Source organism: Temnothorax nylanderi, unplaced genomic scaffold (genome assembly GCF_030848795.1).
Source record: "Temnothorax nylanderi isolate EJ_2023f unplaced genomic scaffold, tnyl_v1.0 TNYL_tig0210_pilon, whole genome shotgun sequence".
Taxonomy (NCBI): Eukaryota; Metazoa; Arthropoda; class Insecta; order Hymenoptera; family Formicidae; genus Temnothorax; species Temnothorax nylanderi.
The window spans coordinates 65,217-89,900 of record NW_027249272.1 but is presented as its reverse complement, the minus strand read 5'-3'; the positions used below and the strand labels follow the sequence as shown (position 1 = coordinate 89,900).

The 24,684-nt window shown below is 36.6% G+C and overlaps 2 protein-coding genes across 10 annotated transcripts in view; one reads left to right on the top strand and one right to left on the bottom strand.

The window, feature by feature from the left end:
* The window catches only part of LOC139779112 (uncharacterized), a 93,804-nt gene extending 87,265 nt beyond the window's left edge, over positions 1-6,539 (top strand). For all 5 annotated transcript variants that reach the window (XM_071717365.1, XM_071717367.1, XM_071717366.1 and 2 more), the window contains one exon: positions 76-6,539. In XM_071717365.1, the coding sequence (XP_071573466.1) occupies positions 76-168 (93 nt within the window). In that variant the 3' untranslated portion in view covers positions 169-6,539. The remainder of the gene's footprint in view (positions 1-75) is intronic.
* A 4,425-nt stretch (positions 6,540-10,964) lies between these two features.
* On the bottom strand, positions 10,965-23,497 carry Aplip1 (JNK-interacting protein Aplip1). Of its 5 annotated transcripts, none has more exons than XM_071717370.1 (8): positions 23,234-23,497; positions 20,033-20,245; positions 18,396-18,715; positions 17,207-17,482; positions 16,240-16,392; positions 14,820-15,103; positions 14,330-14,508; positions 10,965-14,047 (listed from the first exon to the last, which is right to left on the bottom strand). In XM_071717370.1, exons 1-8 carry the CDS (start codon positions 23,314-23,316, stop codon positions 13,975-13,977), a joined length of 1,581 nt encoding a protein of 526 aa, XP_071573471.1. In that variant the 5' UTR covers positions 23,317-23,497; the 3' UTR covers positions 10,965-13,974. The 5 variants fall into 5 exon arrangements, with proteins under 5 accessions (XP_071573471.1, XP_071573473.1, XP_071573475.1 ...); XM_071717372.1 differs by having other exon boundaries at positions 18,396-18,637; positions 20,021-20,245; positions 23,234-23,496; XM_071717374.1 differs by having other exon boundaries at positions 18,396-18,616; positions 20,021-20,245; positions 23,234-23,496.
* Positions 23,498-24,684: the final 1,187 nt, after the last annotated feature.

The window sequence follows — 24,684 nt, the reverse complement described above, 5'->3', positions numbered from 1 at the left end:
TGATTTCGAGGTTGATTTTGAAGAAATATCGCGCAATATATTAAGATTACTCACTATTTATTCGTTATTTTCTAGGCCGAGAATGATATACAGAAGCAAATGCTTAAAACTTTACAACAAGATCACTGTAAAATGCAAGTGAATGCCAAGCAGAAGCTTGGAATCTGAGAAATGGGATGGTCTCTAAGTCACCTCGCGAAAACGGCTTTCAAGAACGCGAGCTTAATATGATGATACATCCGGGAATTGTTTTAATTAATAAGAAACAAGCTTTAAAAGTTATCCTTTCCTTAAAAGACTAGGACAAAGCTCTCGGCATTCGCGTACGCGCAATTTGCATAATACTTCCTCGATTTGTGTTCTGAGATCCCTCTGGCTCGGATATCGATATCATCAAGATTTACGACGAAGCTCTGGGTAATTATTATCAGTGCAGCAACGAACGGAGGTTTGCATCAGTGCGGGCGCCGTGTGTAAAACCGCTCAGCTCACGAAGAAGCCAAGACGTTGCTTAAGTTGACCGCAAGTGATTTACTTATTACTAAAGCAGTTTGTGTGTTCGCTTTCGATCCGCGTTTTCCCTTGACCAGTGGAAAAGAAACGAATGGAAAGATACTGAAAAAAGAACTCGCACAGTATAATCAAGTGATCGACGCATGTAAATGATTCTTTTTCTTTTCTTGTCGTTTTTACTCTGTGGGATTAAGGACTTTATCGTGCGCCGTCATGTAGAAGGACGCGTGCTTCGCTCACTAACTGCAAAGATCGTACAAAACCGCATTGTATACTGTTATTTAAAACGTTGATACATTATAACTGTACTCGGAAAGAGATGCACATTTCGAATCGATTTCTAAGGCGACGCCTCCAATCTCCCCACGCTCGGCGCCAAAAGAGCGTCCCTATATCAAAAATATGTTAGGATCGTACCTTTCGTTAAGTTAAAAGTTAAATGGTTAAAAGTTGAACACTAAATTTTCTATTATTAAGTCTAATATTACATATATATGTATTATATACATGTATTATATTATGTATGAAGTCATAATTATATTATTATTATTATGGAACATATATAGTACATTAATAATAGAAAATTTAGTGTTAAATTTTAACTGTTTAACAGAAGGTACGATTATCTCAGCATATTTTTGATATAGGAATGCTCCCGCGGCATAACAAACACGCGCAATCAGCAGCTCGGCCGCCGAGCCTCGAGCGACAGTGGAGGGATAGGAGGTGTCGCCTCAGAAATCGGCTCGAAATGTGCCTCTGCGAGCACTGCATTATAAATAACAGTCGCTACTCAGGCAGATTTCCTGCGGCGATCGAGTGTTATGTAGTTGGCAATTTTTAAATTTTACGGTATAATGAACTTGTATATATGATATACATTCGATTTTAATGCAGCACGGCCGCGTATGGCACTTTCCTCGTGCTAACTCGCTCGCCGCGAGTCCGGTCGAGCTTGAATGCTACCTCTGCAATTACATATTTGTATCGGATGGATACGAAACCAGTCTCACTTTTTCTTTATTCTATCGGTTGTAATTGCAAATCTATGTTAAATATTAATAATACTCATAGTGCTGGCATTTTTTATAATTATAAAAGGATGTCACTGAAAATGTGTGAAAAGACAATTTGGTAATTTTAACGAATAATGTTTTGACTTATCGCATCTCGTGTAAATTTTATTATTGCATATTTATGTGGAACAACAAAATACTAAATTTAAGGATATGTCTTAGGGTTGCCACACTATAGATCGGATTTGTCCTTACTTTTAGGGAGATAGTTTTACAACTGTATGTACCTGAGAATTCCACTTACGTTTAATTGTTCTTGTAATGTTTGGAAATTGAAAGTCCATTCACGTGTTATTAAAAAGTGATGACAAATATAAAATTAATCATTAAAAACGAATCTCATTTTTTATTTGGTTATCCTTTTCCCCGTCACGATAACTGCTTCATACACGATTCTATTTTTTATAATGTTCTTTAATACTTTCAAAATGTGGTAACCCTAAATATATCTCTAAATTTTAAGTTTCCATAAGTTCAATAGAAAACCACTGAAAATATATTTTAATTTTGCAAACATAGAAACGTTAAACGTAATAATATAAAGTAAGTGTAAATGAGTACATTTAAACCGACTCATACTTATTTATAAAAAAAATTGATTTCCATAATAAGGTTTTATTATATACGTGAGGTTTTAATATGTTTCTTTTATAATTTCTTGAATGACTTTTGATCTAACTGGCCTTGCTATCCATCCAATATCATGTTACTACGCAAACATACATTAATAAACGTTATTTTTATTTCATCGTTAGTTGACCTCCGCATTAATGAGTAATTGCGTGGAAGTTGATACGGTTGACGTATATGTGTGTCAATTATTAAGATAAAATACATATTAGCCAATCGGGTTGCCAGCGATTACTTATGATGATGCGGGTCAGCGTGAATATAAACGTATTCTATATCGTAAAAGTGTTTAAAATGTAAAAGATATTTATATAAGAGAGTGACGGAAATTGTGTACACTTGTCAACATATTCAGCACTGGCACTTAACAGATCTACAAATTTATTTGGATCCCACATGTACAGGTAATATAAAGACTGGCCATGTAAATAAAAATGTTAAATTTGATCTCAAATCGACAACGTTCAAGCGTTTCTTTTTTTTTCGAACAAAAATTACCCGGCGAGCATCTAGAATGTATATCTGTTATCTGCAGTCACGTGCTGTCTCATGTGTATTAAGTTAATAAAAAATACATTTTTTTCTATACTGTGTTACACTAAAAAAGATGAACTGATTTGAAACACACGAATTTAATACATATAAATTTTTCATGCCTACGTTCTGTTGTTGTACATTTATCTTAATATACTTTGTAAGTTTTTCATGCTCCTGTTATCGTTCATCAACCTGTGGGACTTGGAATTTTACTGTCACTTGTAAAGAAACAATGTAACAACATATATACATATACACGTATGTATGCATGTACATACACATACACACAAATGCCATATATATATATATATATATATATATATATATATATATATATACACGTATATACAAAGTGAGTTTTATTTCGTGTGCCAATTATCTCAGAACGGATTCGTTTATTGAAAAAATGTTTCGGATAAAAGTTGGAGGGTTCAGAGAGGCCAATAAACGATCTTATTAGATTTTGGGATCCGTGTTGGACCCAAGTAGGGCCCAAGTTAAATTTTTTAAATGGAAACTCCCATTTTTTATTGTATCATCTTTTTCTACTAATTATTTGGAATAACGTTTATCTGAAACTGTTTTTTATATGGCTTATACTTTTTTACTACATTTAATCTCAAGAATATGCTGTTGCAATAGTACCCCAACTTTTTTTAAATACTTGTGTATACACATTTTTCCAATAAACCAATACTTTCTGAGATAATTGGCGGAGATAATTTGCACACGAAATAAAACTCACTTTGTATACACGCATTATATTCATTGTAAAAAGTTTCGTTAACTCGTTTTTAATGTTATACATTGGTGTCGAGTGAGGAAGTCAAGATTATCGGTCAGTAAAGGCCTCTATATAATTACGATCGTTACGTATGCCGGAATTGTGAAATTTGAAGCAGCCTATTACCTCTTGTCGGTTTTATCGGTAGAAGGGCTTTACTGCCCTCACGTGCCGATCACTCGTCATCGATGAGAACCTACGTTTTTATGCGGAAATCCACCGCTGAAAAAAAGGAGTATCTATAATCGACCTGTATGTACGAAGTTCACAGTTCACATTCGCATAATTGACGACCGCGTGTAAAGCGGGCATCAAGTTCGCTCAACATCGCCCTTGATGCCCAATTTCTCACTCGGTCTTATAGTACAAAGGGCAAGTTAAAACTGTCTGTGTTCAGTGTACCTCCATCCTCTTCTCTCTTTCTCTCAAACTAACTTTTCATAACTGTCATCAGTCGTGCCGGGGGTAACTGGTATTAACGTCGTGTAGCTTTGAATATATCAGCTTGGTTGTGAGTATACCTGATGAGGCATTTAAAACAATACCTGTTTAAATATATATCTTAGTTGCGCATGAATACATACGAGAAAGTAACAATAAAAGTTGGTCGATTTAAACAAGAAATATGACAGTTTCTTTTTATGGAGATCCAGTTTTTGCTATTTTTCCGTATATTCGTTATATTTTTATGAAATTATTTATGAGAGATATCATACAAAAGAAATTGTTGACAAAAAATCATTGGAAAATTCGAATGTCACAGCTATTAATTTTTACAACATGCGCTATACCATTTCACATTATTTGCGATAATTTATGAGAAGACAACCAAGCGTCACTACGGTTTGTATGACACGCCGTGCATTGTAGTCATTTAAGAATTCATTCATTCATTGTTACGAAATAGAGTAGAGGCATATAAATCTCTCCGGAATGGAGTCATGTGCATAATTGTGCATGCATGCAGAAAATTAAATTGCTTGTATGCGATTACGTTGTCGTAAAACACATGAAACAGGGATTGAGGGAAAAAAAAACAGATCCTCTAAGCTCTTTTATCTTAAGGTAACTAAGAGAGATATATAAAACGGACGGCTGCTCGATATTTAATGGAAAAAAGTGGATACCAATGCAACACAGACGGCTCTACGGTTCATTATACGCTAAGATAAAGTTGAACTTTATATACCGCTGTAAATATATACATATATATATTGCGTTATTATATTTTATATTCTGCTGATTGCACATAAGTGGCTTTCCGATTTCTTTCTATAAGGAGCAAGAGCAAAGGCGATTAAGTGTGGTTGTGTACCTCCTCTCATATGCGCGCCTCTATATGTATATGTATAAATATATTAAATGCAGAATGCGTGGCACGCGTCAGTGCCACTTGAAACTTCACAGCATCAAGTTGTACAGTCCCGACTGTTATTATTGTTTTATAAAAACGCAAGAATTTTGAAGATTCTTACTTGGGACGAGAGGTATTCCTCTCGTACTATTGTTTTTAACAGTGTCATAAATTACATCGAGAGAGAGTCAAATGTGCTTTTCTACCTCTTTAATTTATGTTAGTTTGCAGCGAAGCTCGTATCGGAGCAGGATATGCGTGCTGTTCGATTACTCGCCCGATTTACAAAGATGAGTTTAATGTTATATTGTAAATGCCTGGTGTAATCATACTTGCACTAGGCATACCGACGCGAGGACTAATTGTAGATTTTCACGATGACGTGTATGGCTCGTTGAATACTGCGTGCACAATAAAAGAATAACGTTTTTTGTAAAATACAATGGAACAACAAACGTTACAGTTTATACTTACCTCTCCTGCAGATTGCTCACACACGTTATTAGTTGACATATTTCCCGTTAGCGTCATCTTTTCGAACGGAACGATCCATATATGAGCACGTGAATTTATTTTGAACGAGTCTCAGCCGGCCGATAATTATACGAGCGAGAAGGTTTGTAAAAAGAAAATTTTCTAATGTATAATCTCAGTGTTTTTTGCTGTTAAGCACTATGTAAAATCCGATAGAATTACTGTGGTACGTCGAACGTAATTTGCGTGGCGAGCCACTCCGGTAGGAAATCCACCGCTAAATTATTTTATTTTAGTTTTATCATCCTTTTCACGTAGCTTTTATTTTTACGTATCTTGGATATATGTATGTGTATGTTAATACATCTCACGCTGATTTCATCATGGCTCTACATGTTGAGTTTGGCATTTTTTTTTATATTGTAATATATTGCCAGATGGCACACACAAGTCCAGAATATTTTAATATATTTCCAACTTTTTTATAAAGATTATATAGATTGTATTAAAAATGTAAAAATAGATTAATGTTCGATTAATTATCGCGCATTGGTGCTTATGGCGTCGTAACACAATGTATGTGGATTAAAAACAGCTATAAGTATTTTATTTCTCTCTTTTTTTTCTACTTTACGTTGAAGGTGGCTAATTCTTGTCGAGAAAAGCGGAGGGTGAACGGAAATAATGAAGATACGCGTACATTGTGAACGAATTGAAAGAAATTGCGCAGAGATTTATAAAAATGTTTACGGTCGAGTCGCTTAGAACGCACACAGATATTAATTTCGCTCGGAAATTATTGATAACGCGGAGCACAATAGAACTTGTCAAAAAAAAATTGTAAATGAGAAACAATTTTTTTTCCGATTGGATGATCTTTTGATAAACGAAAGAAATTAATAACTCAACGTTACTATAGCTTTCATAATTCGGTTATTACTCTATATTAATATATAACGAAAAAAAGAAATACGTATGCATTCATGAAAAAGAGGAAAATATGTAATTGTGACGAATAAAGGAATATAATGATGGAGGAGGATCATGTACATGTACAGTTATTGTGTCAAGACTGAATTAATGACTTCAAAAAGGTGGAACATTTTTGTAAATAATACTGCCTCTGGAAGAAAAATGTATGTAGAAATTATATGAATATTGTAGAAGTGTCGATCACATCGTTTGATTTATATTTGACCCTTCTTGTCTTCATTTACAAATCTACAAAAGAAATATACCGCATTTCAAAATACTAAGGTCGCGAGGCTTTTTTTAAATTATTATTATTAAATTAACTTGCGCCAGAACCGTTTAGTTTACAAACGTAAAATAGTGATGAAGATTTTGTTACTTCATAATTTGGACGACAGAAGCACCAGCGGCGAAGACTTTTATACGGACGTTTATACGTCCGCGGCACTCTCCGAGCTCCACCGATTGCTAGCAGCAGCGAAGAAAGAAATTTTAACCTGCAAGAGGAACAATCAAGAATTCACAAAGATATTTTCGCAGAGACATAGCGACGACCCAAGCCTGTCGAGAAAGAGTATACTTATTCTGTGCTTGAAGAAGCTGGAATATTATTTATCATGGGTAAAAAGCGCCGGGACAGGAGTCTTGTAAATGCAAAGTTTTGTTTTTTAGTACAGTCATTTATTAAAATAAGAAGTAATATTCTAATATGTCATTTTGTAGTTTCTAAAACACGGGATGCTAATTCCTTGATCTCCTTGTTTTGTCATTATCGCTCAATTCCCTTACTCGTTTCATTATTGTATCTGTTTTAATGAGTTTTGCAGCGACGTCTTTCGTACTTTTCGTCTTTCGTACTTTGATGTTTCAACTGTTGCTGTCTTTGTTTATTTTTGACTTCTTCCGCGGACAAACGCATAAAATACGAAAATAAGAGGCGAGATTGCTCAACAAATTGAGTAGCAACTTCACGGCTTGATATCAATTTTTTTATGAATTGTATGGACGCTTGCTGACATAGTTTATCGCCACTATACGTACAGTGCTCAATTATTTTACTAATATCCGACTCAAATATATGTTTTCGCATGCTGTCGCTACGAGCAAGATTGCATAAAGCTGCCACAATCTCACAATTCACATTAACGGGACACTCCGAGCTCAAGAGATCTACGATCGGCTGAACAACATATATTATTAGATTACCGGGAAATAGGGGAGACGGCTGGTCTAGTGGGTAGAGCGCCAGATTCGTAATCCGGAGCAGGTTGTACACAAGCCGGGTTCGAATCCCGCGCTAGGCCACTGAGAATTTTCTCAGAAAAACGCTGCCCCCCCATCTAGCGGAGATAGGATAGCAGGAAAATAAGTATCCCTAGATGGAAAAACTGGGCTCCGTCTTTCGGAAAGAGACGTTAAGGGTCGACTGGGAGTGACAGCGACAAGGCATAATCGGTCTAAGCAATATCTTGAATTGGCTGAACAGAATGGAAAATCCTTTTACACGATTAAAGTACGCACAAAAAATGTAGAGGGCTGTACATGATTTTTTCTGATAAACTAAAAAAAAAATTTATTTTTATAAATATTGTCTTCACCTGACGACAATATTTGCTTTATACAAAAATTCTGCAGTATTTCTATAGAAAATAGTGATGCAGCCCTCTACAAAAAAACTGTCAGGAATAATATCGTGCAATTAGAAGTAAGATTTGAAGCCTAAAAAGAAAGATATTACTTAGACCAGTGGAAGATGCAAGGTTAGGTGCTATCCTTGTCTATATCCTTGTCTATACAAGGACAGATATAGTCGGTGAGCACTTCTTTATCGACGCTGATCGAGTTCGCCTGCGGCTCCAGCATCCCCTTAAGGGTCGACAGGATTTAGAGTGGAGACCTCTGGCGGGTTGCTTAGCTGCGAGTCCGTATTTTATTTATTATAAATTTTTTAAGAGCCAAAATGGAAAATCCGGCTATGTACCGGGTTGCGGCTGATCTTACTGATTAAAACGAGCATAAGTTTAATGAGATTCGTTAATTAATTTGGCTAAAATTTGGGAAAAACCGTTTCTAAGCTGCTTTTTAGGCCTGAAAAGCTGCTTTGAGACGGTTTTTCCCAAAATTTAGCCAAATTAATTAACGAATCTCATTAAACTTATGCTCGTTTTAATCAGTAAGATCAGCCGCAACCCGGTACATAGCCGGATTTTCCATTTTGGCTCTTAAAAAATTTATAATAAATAAAATACGGACTCGCAGCTAAGCAACCCGCCAGAGGTCGGTAGTGTTACTCCTGTCGACCCTTAAACGGTTGGTCCACTTGGTATACCATCAAAGACGCAATAATAGAATTTATTTCGCGTAACATTGATTATACTGCGTTACACTGGGCCAAACGATTGGTCGAGTTTGGCGGTTTGCATACATTAATGGAGATGACTCGACCAATGAACGATGAACCCGATTCAGAACCCGACGAGGATTTGTGCGAAGCATATAGAGATGAACTTGATATGATGGCTCGCTACATATTGATTGGTCTAACGAATAAACCGACAGGACTTGCGATTATTGCGTCTTTAGCAAGTCCTGTCGGTTTATTCGTTAGACCAATCAATATGTAGCGAGCCATCATATCAAGTTCATCTCTATATGCTTCGCACAAATCCTCGTCGGGTTCTAATCGGGTTCATCGTTCATGCCGCTGTAAGTGTTCAATATGTTCTGAAACCAAAATATGCAATTACTGAAATACGTCTATGATAACTGCACGTATTTTATTCGATAATAATTACCTGTAAACAATATTGAGACGCGTTGACTATTTTTGGAGATGTGCTGTTTATAATTTTCAAGCACCAACGAAAAACAACGTTTATCATTGTGGGCTCACTAGTATCGCCCACAATAATATCGTTTTGACACAACTTGTCCACAATATAAATTGTGCTGTAAACTGCTTCATTAGGAACATCAGAAACATCCTCAAAAATTTGAAAGACGTGCGGCTGCCATGTTGCGGTTCTTAGTAAATTAAATATTGCCTTTTTTCGTATCTCGCTATCTGCGTTCATATTAAATGCTACGCCCCTCATTTCTTTAACCTAATACAAAGCAAAATTGATCGTATATTTAAGTATAATGATCTAGAATAAAAATATAAATAACTGCGAAAGATTAAGATTAGACCAAATTAACGTGTCTTGCATATTTATATTAGGGACCCTCTAGTAAGGGATGAGCAAACAGGTTCAACTGGATGCGGATTGGTCGCCGCCATTCGAGGGTCACTTCCGTGTTTCAAAACGGGAGCGCTAAGCTTTTGTATGTATATATAAGATCTGACTATGGCTACGATGGCTACGGTCAACGTGACGCAACAAATGCTTCGAAGCATTCCTCTTCTCTTTTCTTTCAATGAAGAAAGAAAGAGAAGAAGAACGCTCCAAAGCATTTGTAGCGTCACGTTGACCGTAGCCTATGAATACCGGCCACAGCTTTGACAGTTGACAGTCGCATTCAGCAGCGATCGGCCTTTATTTTATATTTTAGAGTATCCACAATTGCAATGCGAACGTGCACTGCTCGTAATTGCCGTAATAGTACCAGAAATGGTTATAAAATGTTTAATTTTCCACAATCTCCTTCCCGAAGAAAAAAGTGGATAGATAATGTTGGCTGTCCTCAACAAAAATATCCTGCATTATGCGATGTAAGTTTTAAGTATTATAATTTTAAAGCTATTTTTATTTGTTCTTGTGAGCCCTAATTTATTATTTATTTATTTTAATATGTATTATACTAATGTATTTTTTTTTCAAGGAACATTTTAGTGATGATATGTGGAAAGATGAAAAAATATTTGGAAAGAAACAAAAATTAAGACCAAATGCGATCAGATACAATAATACATAATTGTCGGAAGAGCTGTCGGAAATTCCATTCGGTGATGTGTCTTAAGGGGCTGCTGGAGTGGTAAGAATTACCGACATTTTTTTGAACAGACTAAAATTTGAATTGGCTTTACGGAATTGAAAATTTTACATCAAAAACGAAAAAAAATAAAAAAATAATAGTTTTGTTGTGACAACATTTGCTGCACATAAAAATTTCGACTTTGTACGTATAAAATAAGCATGCAGCGCACTCGGGATTACAAAAAAGAACAATGTTGTGCTTTCAGAAATGAGCCTAAAAGCTTTAGTATAAGAGAAAAATTTGTCTGAAAATCTCATATGTATGTATGCGTGCGGAGTAGTATTGCGTGTAGCGAGAGATGGCGCAGCAATCGAAACAAGGACAGATGCCTCTCGTTAGACAAGGGCAGATATAGGCCGGTAATATAGAAAATGATAGAAAACGAATTAGAACGGAATTAAAAATGTTCGACATTACCGACATCGAGGAAGTTCGGCTGTCACTTCAGCATCCCCTTAAAAAGATTCGAGAGGAATAACTGTGTCGTAAAAATAGTGGAGATTTGTACGCGATGGTGAATATCGTAGCTGCGTTAGAGAAAATAATTGAAAAGGCACGGCATTTCGTGGCAATCCGAATGAAAGGCACATTCTGCGTACCGCGGATATAAATGAAATAAGTCCCCTAAAATGAGAAATCACTGTAATTTGTCTCTCAATTTTTATTCGATATACTGTATAATCGAGGCGTGTGAGTCGTACTTATCTAACATGCACCAAATCCCAAGACAACGCACAGAGCTCGTATTGTCGAGGAGAAGTCCGTAAATATTGACAAGATTCTCCCGGCGCGAATAAGAGATCCCAGTTATGAAATCACGTAAAAAATGAGAAATAAGAAATTTCAATCGCAAAATGATTTTAATCATTGTTTTAATACTTTAGTCCCGAAATATGCCATATTGATAATATAAAACTGATATTGAATCCGTAAGTCTCTTCGAAATAACTAAAAATTTGCGGATGAAGAAATGTTTTGGAGATCATCGATGTTTTGTTAAATTGTTATTGGTTCACGCAATTTAAAGTCGATTTAAAGTCGATCATAATACGATTATTCATCAATCGAATCCATTCGTCGGTGAGCTGCTCCGCGATATTAGAAGTTCAAGACCAAACGAATGCTGATAATAGATAATTTTATGCGACTGGGACATCGTACACGCGCTCTGCGTACGCAACGTCTTGATAAAGGCAGTGTGAAATAGCGAATTGAAATAAAAACGGATATTGATAGCGGTAGATATCGGTTGATAATGATACTGCTCATCTCGCTTGCACGCAGACGGTATCGCTTTTCGTCCCTACTTTCCTATCGTCTCCCATTTCCGGCAACGATGCTGCGCGTACTTGCAATTTGGTTCATATTCCCTCTGGTGGGAAAATTTCTCAGAATTTTTCATATTATTAATTAGAATTTCCATAAAAATTTTCAGAATGCTCAGAATTTTTTAGATTTTTTTATACGAATTGGAACGTTTTTCAAAAAACTCAGACAAAATAAGAATAAAATATTTCAGATTTTTCCCCCCAACATATCTTTGTAAAAATCTGAATAAATATGAGAAAATCTGTGCAATTTATCAGAAATTTTCATACATATAGATACTGAAATATTCCGAAAATTATTTCTGAAGGTAGGTATCTGAGACATTTTATAAATTTTTTCAGAATTTTTCACAAGTCTCAATTCTTACAAAACTGAGAAAATATGAGAAATTTTTTCACCAGAGGTCCGTATAAGTCACTGTTAAAACGTTGCGACGCAGCGCAATTAATGATACACGGAGAGAATTTTTTGTTATATTTTACCCTTAAATTCACTACAAACTTGGGACAACTTGGCAACCAAGGAATTTTTAAAATATACAAAAGACATTTTACAAACAACGTGATAAAAATTACCATGCAGATCGGTAAATATTGAAAAATTATTGAAATTTCCTAGATATATTTTAGTAAAATTAATCAAATATATTTTATATTTTAATGAAATAGATATTAATATTTCTTATTATGGTGGATATTAATCAGAATAGCTCACATAAAATTCTTGATGGTACATGTTGTCCCACAACTACCATGATTTCAGGGTAAATTTTAAGAGAAAATTCTCTCCGTGTACTTCGAATGCAGAGGTCCGTGTGCGTTTCGATAACGTTAATTTTTTTTCCTCACGCAGGTCGCGCGGAGATTCGAGAGTACAAACTTTTGAGAGGGGGGACTTGTCTCGTACAGTAAAACTTATGATCGGAGTTGAGTCTCTCTCTCTCTGCCGCAAAGAAAAATAGAAAAATATACGAGTTTCTAAATAGCGGCGCGCCCACGCGCACGGGCCGCGCCGTTCTCTAACAATAAGAACAATACAGTTTGAAGATCGTTCTAGATGACTATTCGTTGCTACGATGAAAAACGCCATCAGCAAGAAGCACAATCGATACGCGCCGAAAGTTAAAGCGTCACTTCTCCTTCCCAAATCGCTCGATCTCTCTGCTACGATCTACGATCTCTCGCTAAACTCCGAATGACCCAACTCTCTCTCATTCTCTATTGTCGTACTCCCTTTTTCTACGCGTCACTAAGCGGATTAACTTTTGGTCGTGAAATCGGGGTTTTAGGAATTAATTCGCTATCGATTACCAAATCTGCTTATTAGAGGATCTTTAACGAAGTCTTCTTCTATCGTGCTCTCTTCCAATCTTAAACACGAACGAAGTCTAGTCAAAAAGGTGTAATACCTTTCGATAATACGATGGATCGCGATATTTAACCGTTTAACCGTATTTAATTGTTGTTGGAATTAAAATTTTAATCATTTTTAACTTCATGATTACTTTCGACTAATAAAGATAAAGATAAAGATAAAGACTGTTTTAATGAAATTTAGAAAGTACTCTAAATAACAAATCTCTTGTAATATTTCTATTTTTATTATTTTTAAAATTAATACATATATTTTTAACAAGTATAATATTTTACTCAAGTTTATGTCAAAAATGATACTTTTCTAATTGGGAACATTGGCGGTTAAACGGTTAAGATAGTCGTTCTGTTTTCAATTGTGAAAAAATATAATTTCGGCAATGAAACTTCGCAATTGAAAATAGATCAATTTTCATCGACTATTAAAGCATCAGCATCTATCTTCATTCACTCAGTCAATTTTACGTTTGTATGATTCTGCCATTATTTTATTAGCAGAAACTAAGAGAAGTATTAAGAATATATTTTAATTCGATATGAAAATATCATCAATTTCAGCCGATACGATGCCTGTGAAATAAAAGTAATTCGTCTACTTAGTGTTATTTAATAAATATCATTTCTTCCCGCTGTTCGATGTACGTAGGATCGTATTGGATCACACGCACGAAATTGAAAGAAATTGATAATAAACGACGAATAAAAGGAAAAATGGATAACGAGAGAATAGACTGTTAACGGAAGCTCGAGCTCGTCGCGACGCTTCCCAAAATGCTCCGTACACAATAGGTATACATAGATATACATATATTCAATATATGTATAAATTGGGTGTTTGATTCGCGTTTATTATTTTATATCTACAACTAGCGGGCAATATATACAGGGGATAAGGGGGAGGAAGTGAGATGTATCATTTTCTCCGTGGCCACTATAAGTCAGACTGAGAGCAATTTATTCAATGTAGATGTCCTCTATCGGGAAAGCAGTCTCGATGAATTTCGTGTAGAACCGATGAAAAGCGCGTCTGAAAGAAGAGAGTCTCGAGTTATCGCTCATGTTCTACGAATAATAGATTATTCGTCCTTCTCGAGATTTTTCGGAGATTTAGAAAAAAAATTTAAAAATATGAACTGTAACATATTGCTAAATTGTTAGTTGCATTACGATATTTAAATATAATCAAGTTAATAAAGAAATTACTCATAAAGTGAAAATTTTTCATGATTTTGCGCAAAGTGACGGCCAGGTCGAGTTTTTCGTGATAATAATTTTAGAAAATTTAATTTTTAGAGGCAGGATAACTCACCCGACAGCTTCGGCGACGGGTCTTGTGGATTCTTGACCGATGAACACGTGACAAGCGAACCTCTGCAGAGTGGGGTGCTTCGTGATGAAGCCGAGGTAGCGATGATCGCGAGGGTGAAATGCACAGAACGATACATTCTTCAGCGAGTAGAAATAATCGTGACAAGGACCTTGACTTTTCTGCAAAAATACGTTGGCAATTAAAAACTTTTCGACTTTCTCGTTTCCCTTTCAATATTCACACATTAACGTGTAATGAATATTGAATTAAAACTAATCTTACATGCATAATTAGAGTCGTAATTAAATAACGTTTTGCGCATCAAATAGTAACCTTTTGTAAATTTTTTAGCTGTGACGAATCTTTTCTAAATACTCTAAATAGTCTAAAAGTCTTAAGGTTTGACGCTCTTGCTGAGAATTAAAATAAATATATAATTCGTATATTGCGCACATAAATGAACTTCAATCGATCGCAAGGGGACACTTACTCGCGGTTTACTTCTATCGACCATTCGAAGCCCCTGATCGGATACTTCCAAGATGCAGCTCTGCGAGACGGGCGGATCTTGCGAGGAGTTGCGAAGGATTCTCCGCACCGCCTGGCAAACCACTCCTGTACCCTTGTGCGCCAGGGTCTCCACCGAGCCCAGGTAACCCAGGAGATATCTCTCTCTCTTCACTTTGGGCGCGGTGGGATCGAAGTCACTGTAGTCCATGTCGACCGCATAAGCCGACGGAAAGATGCCTTGTCGGCCCGTCCTCAGATTCACGCCTAATCGCGAGAAACAGAAAGATAGAATACTAAATTCTGTGCGTGGCGTTAATTTTACATTCTTTTTTGCTTTTTTTTTATTTCCACTCTTATCTGATACACTCAAGAAATAGGCAATCAAATAGAAGAAAAATTCGAAGTGTGTCTAAAAGTATTTGAAGAACAACCGAAAAATGAGGACTTCTTTCTTTAAACCGTCTCTATATCTTCTAGACATTTGCTGCTTTAGAGTTTGGGTGGCAGTGTAATCTAATGGTAAAGCGCCAGACTCGTAATTACGAAAAACCGTGTTTGAGTCCACCTGATCACAGGAATTTTAATCAAGAGACACGGCAGTGTCTCGCGCCAAGTACGCGCGAAGCGAGACCGCACCGTGACTCTTTTACGCGAACGCACGAGTTGCGAGTATCCGAGATTTTGAGATCTCAATAACGAGTGGACGGATCAAGTTCTAAGTAGGTATTCTAAACTGCACTTCTCCGCACGAAAAAGGAGGCGGAGGCGCTATGAAAAAAATAATTAGAATGCAAAAATATTTTGCTGAAACGTTTTATTTAATTAGCGTATTGGGAAACTGTACGTACTGTGTTGACAAAATATCATTATTAAGAAAAAAAAACAAATTAAAGAAGCCTATTTTCTTACATTTTTCACACTGTATAAGAACCTCGCTTACGTATAGAAAGTTGGAAACCCATGTAGTTACGTTTTATTTATGAAATTTCTTTTGTTAATAACTTTTTAACAAACAACGATCGACGATATCAAAAAATGTAATAAGAAAATAATTAAGTTTCTTTAATTTCTTGTTTTTTTTATAATAATATTTTGACAACACTATACGTACAGTTTTCTAATACACCAAGAAAATAAAACATTTCAGCAAAATATTTTTAAATTCTAATTTTTTTTCATATCAAAATCTTGAAAAATATTCAAGCCGAATAATTAAAATCTGAATATCTCAGAAACTACACATTTCCGCAACTCCGCATATGTGGCTTCGACTACATTCAGTAAGTATACTACGTACCTGTAAAATTTCATCAAAATCGGACTTGGATAATATACTAAAGTTAAGCCCTGATTACTGCTGAGTCAAGTCGATATCTCGCGAAATAAATATTCTTACGCACCTTCGCACCAGAGGTCATCGGCCTCCTTTTGCACGTATATGGGGTCTCCGATTTCAACATCAATTTCGTCATGGTGCCGCGATATGAACTTGTGCAGGCCTCGATGCGTTGCCTCGAGCAGTTCCAGTTGGGTGAACGGTACGCCTCCGCTTCCTTCGGAATGAAAAAGTGAGCTAGTATTGATTCTCCGAGAGTTACTCTGATTAGCTTGAGAAACATTGTTTATGATATGGGACAACAATTCCTGGCTTTTGCAACTTTTCCGAACTAAGGCAATAGAAGCGCCAGATTATTGTGTAGCTTCGCAGAAAATTCCAACGAAGCATAAAATTACAAAGCGTTAAAATATTATGTGCAAAGCGATACCTTCTGTTGATTTTTAAAATAATTTTGTTTGCCATCAGAATAAAGTTTAAATATAATTCTGAATTATTTAATAGCAAAAATTAATGTGAATTTATAATTCAAGCAAAAGAATTCAATCTATATACATGCATAATTGCAAGTAGATTTTGATGGGAAATTTTATCATTATGTATTATAACAAGCACAACAAGAAAAAAGCTATAGGCCTAAATTTTGGGGATTAATAGAACTCATTAAAAGAAAGAAAAGTTAATAAATATCAGAAATATTTAAAAATTAAATAAGTGTTTTTTATCTAAATAATAAGTCGACAGCTTTAAAGATATTCATTTTTATAATTTATAAATCAGTAAACAAAAACACATTTATAATTATCTTTATTTTTTGTTTCTTTTATATAATTCTTCTATATAATTCGTTAGATCTTCGACATAATTTCTTTATATCTGTGATGTTATAATAGCGGTACTAACATTAGTATTTTTTTTTCTAAGAAATATAAAATCTTTCCATGTCATTTTTGTGTTGTAATCGCGCATTCGAGTCAATTTAAATGGATACAAGGGCAAAGATACGATTTCTCGAGGAGGATCGTGATTACCTGGGGTGCTGCTGGGCGACACCGAGTCCGTGTTCTGCAAGGTATTGCATGGTATGGGCGACACGCTCTTGGGGCCGTTATCGGGAGAATGAGCGGTAGAATGACCGCTGTCGGTGGCCATCCTCTCGCTGTCGGGCGAACTGTCCTCGTGACGGAGTCTGGGATGACATTTCCTTAAGACAAGATGAGGTCGGGCCGATGTCGAGCCGGTGGCGGCACTCAACTCGTCTGCCAGCGAGGTCGACGTCTGTATGGACGTCTGGCACGTGGGCAAAGCTGAAACGGCATCGGTGAACGTCAGCACGCGCGTTTCACACGCGAAATGCTCTTTCTTTCTCGAAGAATTCCAATACGCTGCATGAATTCTTTTGGCACGGTTTTTGAAATAATATTCAGATAAAATCGCGTCTCTCAATCTATATCGGAACAGCACATTTGTTACGACCGCGAATGGAAAATGCTGCTCCACAACAGGTGCCTTATATAAAACTAACATGATGCAAGTGGATTTTCTTTCTGTGGTCGCGACAATGTGGTCGGTTTCTTGGTTTTCTTGGTTTTCGTCGGTATGCAAGATGCATGAGTGACAGTGACAAGTGCGACGGGCAAAAATAATACAACTGATGTTTATCATTCATTGTACACGAGTAATATTCCACGTCAAATCGGATTTTAAAACATATCATGAAATTCATGGTTACTTTACCATATTATAATCAAAATCACACAACGCATCAAAATACAAAAATCATGTATGTGCATATTTTAAATAATATATGAATATTTCTAAATAAATTAAAATACATTACATAAGATGCTTAAGATCTGTAAAATATCAACAGGTTTCTAATAACATATTAATGAGAAGTTCTACATTAATATGTCAACACGCGAGTCTGATCTTTACTCTAATTTCGAAAATTGCGGACAATATGTTGCTGAAAGACTTCTACATTAAGAATAGATTTTTCGTTATCGTTACTATCGTTGATAAATCACCTATTCATGTGAATTTTTTTCTTCCGCGTTTTGTGTTTTTTTAAAAATTACAGTATTAAGTTTACAACAGTTTAGTCATTGAAACTGTTGAATGTAAGATCGAATGCAAAGAAATTCTGCACATCCGCCAAATCTCTCGTTATTGTTACCATCAGACGCGTTGTGCATTCGTATACGGTGCTTTTCTTACATTTTTTGCTTTTAGGGATTTCCGGCAGTCTTCTACGTCTGCGCTCGGTGCCGCCGCTTCCGGGTCGATTCGACGGCACGTGCTCCGGCGTAGGCCAGGAGCTCAAACTGGAACACGAATCGCCGACATCGCTGACGACACTATCCCGGCCGTCGTTACCGGATACGGTAGTACCACCCCCGCCCGGTCCTGGTCCGCCACCGCCTACCGATCGACCCCTGCTGCTCAGTCCACCGAACAAGCTAATGTCATCCAAGGCAATCGTATAGTGAGCTAAACTATCATTTTTCATGCTGCCTATTTTAATTCTTCGCGAAGATCTAAATAAAACATAACAATAAAACATAATAATAAGAGAAATAAGACCGTTGATATACATCAAATAGAAAAGTTGATTCTTATTCTTCGTCGAGGTTGTGAGAAGATTTATCTCGTCGCGCAACACGCGAGACTACGTCAGTCGAGAGTTGAGAATTGCGAATTGACTGAATTTTGATGACCAAGTTAAGAGAAGAAATAATATAAAATATAAATACGTTATCTTGGCATTACAGAGTTTCTTTCCTGTATTTAATGATTATTCTATTTTATAAGTAACAGACAAGTGAATTTAATAATCAAATAAAAATTAAATTGCTTACTGCGAAAGAAATAAACAACATATATTCTAACCATAAAATTCGGCTAGTGTCACACAAATCATCGCATAGAAATTATACCTACGCAATGTGCAATCTAAATTCCTTGTCATATAACAATATATTATTCACGTTAATAAAGAGTATAATCAAAAAATCTGAATTCTCTTGATATGTAATTACTATGCAAATAGAGGAATCATAAAAGGTTATTGACGCAATGGTAGATATAGAACAGATGCGAAAACCCACTTAGAACCCTCGGGAAACATTAAGAGTCCAGAAAGTGCTATATATTTCTGCAGCGCATCGACCATCGTCCGCATGCATCACCAGTTTCCAACCGCCGCGGTGGGCGACACTTGATTAATAATTACGAGCGTTGCTGCACGCCGCGAACTCTTTCCGAAAGTTTCAGTTATTTTTAACAAGGTCAGACCGATAAGATTACGGCGTTACTGTAGATTACTATGCGATGATGCGCGTACGTCGCCTGTACCTACGTGTATGTGAGTGACATCGTCGCGAATTAAAGTACAATTGCATCTGAAAACGTAGCATAAGCGAGACGAGGGATAAATTGTAATAGCCACAACACAACAGAATTTTCGCCGAGCTTGTCGCAACAATATTTTGTGGAAGGGATTCCTAAGTATCACGGAGATTGTAATCCCGTTTTTTCTTGGCGAGAACTCAAATTATCGCGGATATTCTATCCCTTATCTTGACAAATATCTGTACTCATTCTTTTATCTCCCGCAAGATCGTTTTAAATCCCTTAATATGTTTTTTGCTCTCCCTTTGTCTTGAATTCTTATTATCTTCTATCATAATTCAATATTCAAAGTGTTACAAGTTTTATCCAAGTTAGTGCCAGTTAAAAGTGAAACTCTTCGCCAATCTTTTCTTCGTTAAAAATCATTCAAAAAAAAATGTTAAAAGCGTTGTACAAAGACAATTAGTATAACAAATAAGCACAACACTTACGACGTTACCAACCTAAAATCGCTGTCAGCTATGATCGAGCAATGATGATTTAGCTCCTCGCTATCATCGGGGGTGGTGTGCCCGCTTTGGTTGTCGTGCCGGTGGATGACGACGACTTCCTCGTCCTCGGAGTCGCCGGTGACGACGTCGCAGGATCTGCCGACCTCTCCGTCGCTCCCTTGCGAGGACGTCGGCGAATCATCGATCATCACATCGTGTACGAGCCTGGCATCCAAATTATTAAAATACGCGAAAATTACGTGCATGAAAATCACGATCAAAACGATGCACAAGTGCCATATATGAAATCAAAAATTAATGAGCTGTATCTGACAGCGTTCTCTAATTAAAGGTAAAAATATGATAATCGATAATAATTAATTTATTCTTCGAAAATGGCGTGCAATTATCGCACGTCGTGGTGTTTGGGGCCTTCTTTTTAATTTTTAATATGTAGAAAATAATAATAAATCAAAATCTAAAAAGATTTTTGCCATTAATTCTATTTTATATGTTGTGACTATCTTCAGGTCATTATTTTTTAACCCTTAAATGCCACCCGGGGTCCAGCGGACCCCAGACCCTTTAGAATGATATATTTTCAAATGTTCCTGCCAAATATGGAGCTTATATTTATTTATTTATTATTTTTTATTTTTTTTATTTTGGAGCCAACATTTTAACTGTTGGCGATCTTAATTTTTTATACTATGTTGAAATTGAAATTTTAACAATATAAGCATTTTATTCTCTTTTCTAAGCCTTGAACAACATTGAAAATAATTTTCATAACTAAATATCAAAAAATCAATAAGTAAGGAGACATTTTTCATGCTGGGGTCTTTTAGACCCCATGTGTCATTTACGAGATTCTTGAGAGGTGTGGCATTTAAGGGTTAATAATGACACAAAGATAGTCACAACATATAAAATAGAATTGATGGCGATACTTCGTCTGCCGATAAAAATAAAAGTACAAAGTTATTTATCAGAATTAAGAGTAAGAAAAAATTTCTCTTTGGTCTTGTGCTTTTTTATCTTTGTCTATTATATTGCGCCATTTATCTCATAGGTAAATATAAATGCACGAATAATTCTTAGTAATTAATTAATTGTTAATAAAAAGTGAAAATTGCAAGTGACATATGTACCTCCTATTTACACAACAATCAAGATCCCGTTTGTAAAAGAATAGTTCGAGAGCGTTGTAACGTCAAAGCTCTCGTGAGAAGTACGTCTACTCTTTCACTCTTCAGATGAAAGGGAATGCTTGAGCCACAATCGCCGACAAATATCTCGCGTCCAGTTGCACATTGATTATTATGAATCATAAAAGCGGCATTTAAACAGATTTGACGAAAATGTGAATGTTAATTGAGAGGAAAGCCCATTAATTTCACACACGTTGCTTCGAAATGCGAGCAAACTAGGAAATTAGATCGGAAATAATTGCAGCCGCGAGACTGTTGCGTATCGATCTTGCTTTATTTTTACAGAATCAGCTGCGGACAGTGACACGTCTGTTCAATATAAATGTATCTGCAGTATAATCTCGCACGATTTGGTGAGAAACATAATAAAAATTCTATACAGAATGTCGATCATGTAGAAAGATTATATTCTAGTTACCAATTATATCTCCATATTTTTTGAAATGACAGAAAAAAATGACACATGCTTTTCAGCTTACGCGTATTTATTTATGTTATATAAATTTCCTCTTCCCGAGATCAAAATATATATCTTCATTAACCGAATCTCTCGTGCTTGAAATGCGCTTGAATACGTAACTAATACACAAACGTTACGCGGCTGCGTTACGTTTATGAGGTCAATTGCTATACGCAAAGTTATGCAATTACATCTCACGCCGGTCTCAACACTACAATATATATTAACCGTCTAAACAGGATCATCGGTTGTTTGCGGCAATATGTATGTACGTATGCATGAACGAAAGCCGTAGATCACATCCGTCAAAATTGTCTACGCGCGTCGCGTTGCAGTCTCACTCGTATCCTTGTGTCACTTATGCTCCAGGATCAATAATTTTAAAGGCACGATGCTGAAGGGGTATTCTTGGCGATTTCTCCTTGGTGGCTTTTAGTCTGGTGGTGCATCGAAATGCATCCGCGAATGCGACATTTTATACTGTGACATTTTATAAGTCCCTTGAATGTTGTATATATCAGAGGGATATGTGCATTTGGGAACAACGCATAATATATAGTGTCATAATATTTTATCATTGTTCCGAATAGAAACAAATGATCAGATAGTAACAATGCTCTCGTATAACTTCACTTTTTTAAGTCTATAAATGCCATACAAAATCTTATCTAATTGTAAGATTTTAGACTGCTATATTTTAGAACTTAAATAGAAATTTTTGATGATACAGAAATAACTTTGCCATTAAATTGTCGCCTTAAATTACTCAGTGATGTGGGAAATTTCTGTCAAAATGACTCATCCTGAGACGGCATCCCTACTTCTTGAACTATCAATTCCGGTTGAAGGTACTGTGTTATTGCTTATTAAAATATAAAGTATAATATAATTGTAATTGCATATTTTAAAGGGCCACTGAATAAAATTCGTTAAATAAAATAACAAGGCCTTAAATGGATATACCTCAAGAAATTAATAATATTGGAGATATATAATTTTTTAAAATTCATAAGTCACTAGTTGTCTGTATATACAATATTAAACATATCATATATAAAATAAATAACATTTTAAGAATTCAGCGTGCATCTTTTGCAATTATTATCTATATTGATACGATAGATGACGGCTCATTAAATGAAGAGTCAGATTATTTATAATCTCGCCAGTTTTGTAAAATTATTTGGGATAACGTGTCACGTACAAATATTTCTCATACACCCCCCAGTCCCGTTTACCAATTTTCGACTCCCTCAACGTGGTCTACTATCTACAACCTACATTATCTACCATTTGCACAATCTGCACATTTCGCCAAGTCTACTCGACAACGATGTATGACCCGCGATACATTTTTACGGCTTCTAATGTGTTCCTGGACCGATCCCCACGCCTCGTGCTCCCAGTTCCCCATCTAAATTATCTCCTCCCTTTGATTCCCGACCGCCTCTCCCGCCCTATGTGTGTCACCGTCGCGATCCTCGTTGCATCGTATGTCGTATCATCTGTTCCGAAGGCAAATTCGCCGTGTAAAGCACTCACGTGTAGTTGGAGAGCGGTGCCTTCAGGTGTTGGGGCAGCCTCTCGAAGTAGTGCCGAAACTCCTCGAACTCGCTGTCGGCCATCGCCAACGACGTTCGCGAGGGCACGGTGCGAGGTATACGGAACGGGGGTCGGTCCCGAGGGCGGCCGTGACGGCCTGGAGAAGAGCTGCTTGTCACAACCCCCAGGATACGCTACGGGGTGAGATGTCGCTTACGTCGTCGTCGCCGACGTCGCTTCGACGTCGCCGCGCGAGCCCGACGCAACCCCTATTGATTCCTGCGTGGCGAACGTCGCGCGCCTGCTCGTTCGCGAGGGTGGACGGGGGTTGGTTCTCGACCGGAACGAGAGAGAGAAAAGGAGAAAAAGAGAAAGAGAGAGAAAATCAGAGGGTGAACGTTTGGCTACGTATTCTCGTCTCGCATTTACTGCTAAATGCAGCCAATAACATCGGGTGATTTTAACATTAGGGAAATAAAAGCTAGAATCCAGTGGTTGCTAAATGAAAGCTGCAGTGAATGCTAGTCTTAGTTTTCTATCCGCCTAAATTCTTCCGAAAGACTCAATTGCTCTCAATTGCTATGTTCGAGTTGAGATAATTGTTTACGATACGAATTCAATCAATAGCCGGTGCGCTATTTTAGAAGCAGGAATTTGATTACGAAAAGATATGAGTTTAATGCGATAAAATAATTCTTTCCTCACTTGATTTTTTTCAAACGTTTACAAAAGACACTGTATAATAGAAAAACTATGGGGTAACACCATAAACTACATGTATGCGCTCCGAGAAAATGTGGGCCAGGTCTCTGCCCGAACATTTGTGGATCTAGCGCGCCGCCGGTCGATATACATTGCGCAATGAAACATTTATCAGCGGGGCACGTAAACTCTCGGGGAGTTTACACTCGTATCTCCCGGAGTGGAATTCGCAGCCGAGCCGCAACATAAAAATTCCGGGAAAGGCGGCTAAATATTTTACAGCCATCTCGCCATCGATGTTTTTCGCTCGTACACTCGTGCTGTAACGGTAAAGATTCGCCTATATTCCGATGATTCATCGAAAATTTTGCAACTTGCGCCACTTCGTCATATAACATACATATAAAAGTATAATAAAGCGAGTAGGTATCGTAGACGCGTTTTTTTCATGCATTAAAATCGATTTTTTTGAGGCTTCGATCAACATGAATCTCGTCAATCGATTCTCAATCTCGTTTCAAAGCTCTCTAGAATTAATAATCTTAGAAGGCTTAAATGATTAAAAATCAATAATTAAGTGAAAAGGCCACAGGGCCGTAACAAAGCATTATTGTCGTATAATCTTTGAGTAAAAAATTGACAGCTTGGCATACGTTTCAGCCTGACATTAAGCCATCCTCAGTGTAAATTTGTTACGGCTCTCTGCCCTTTTCACTTAATCACTGATCTCTAGAATTAGTACTAAGTAA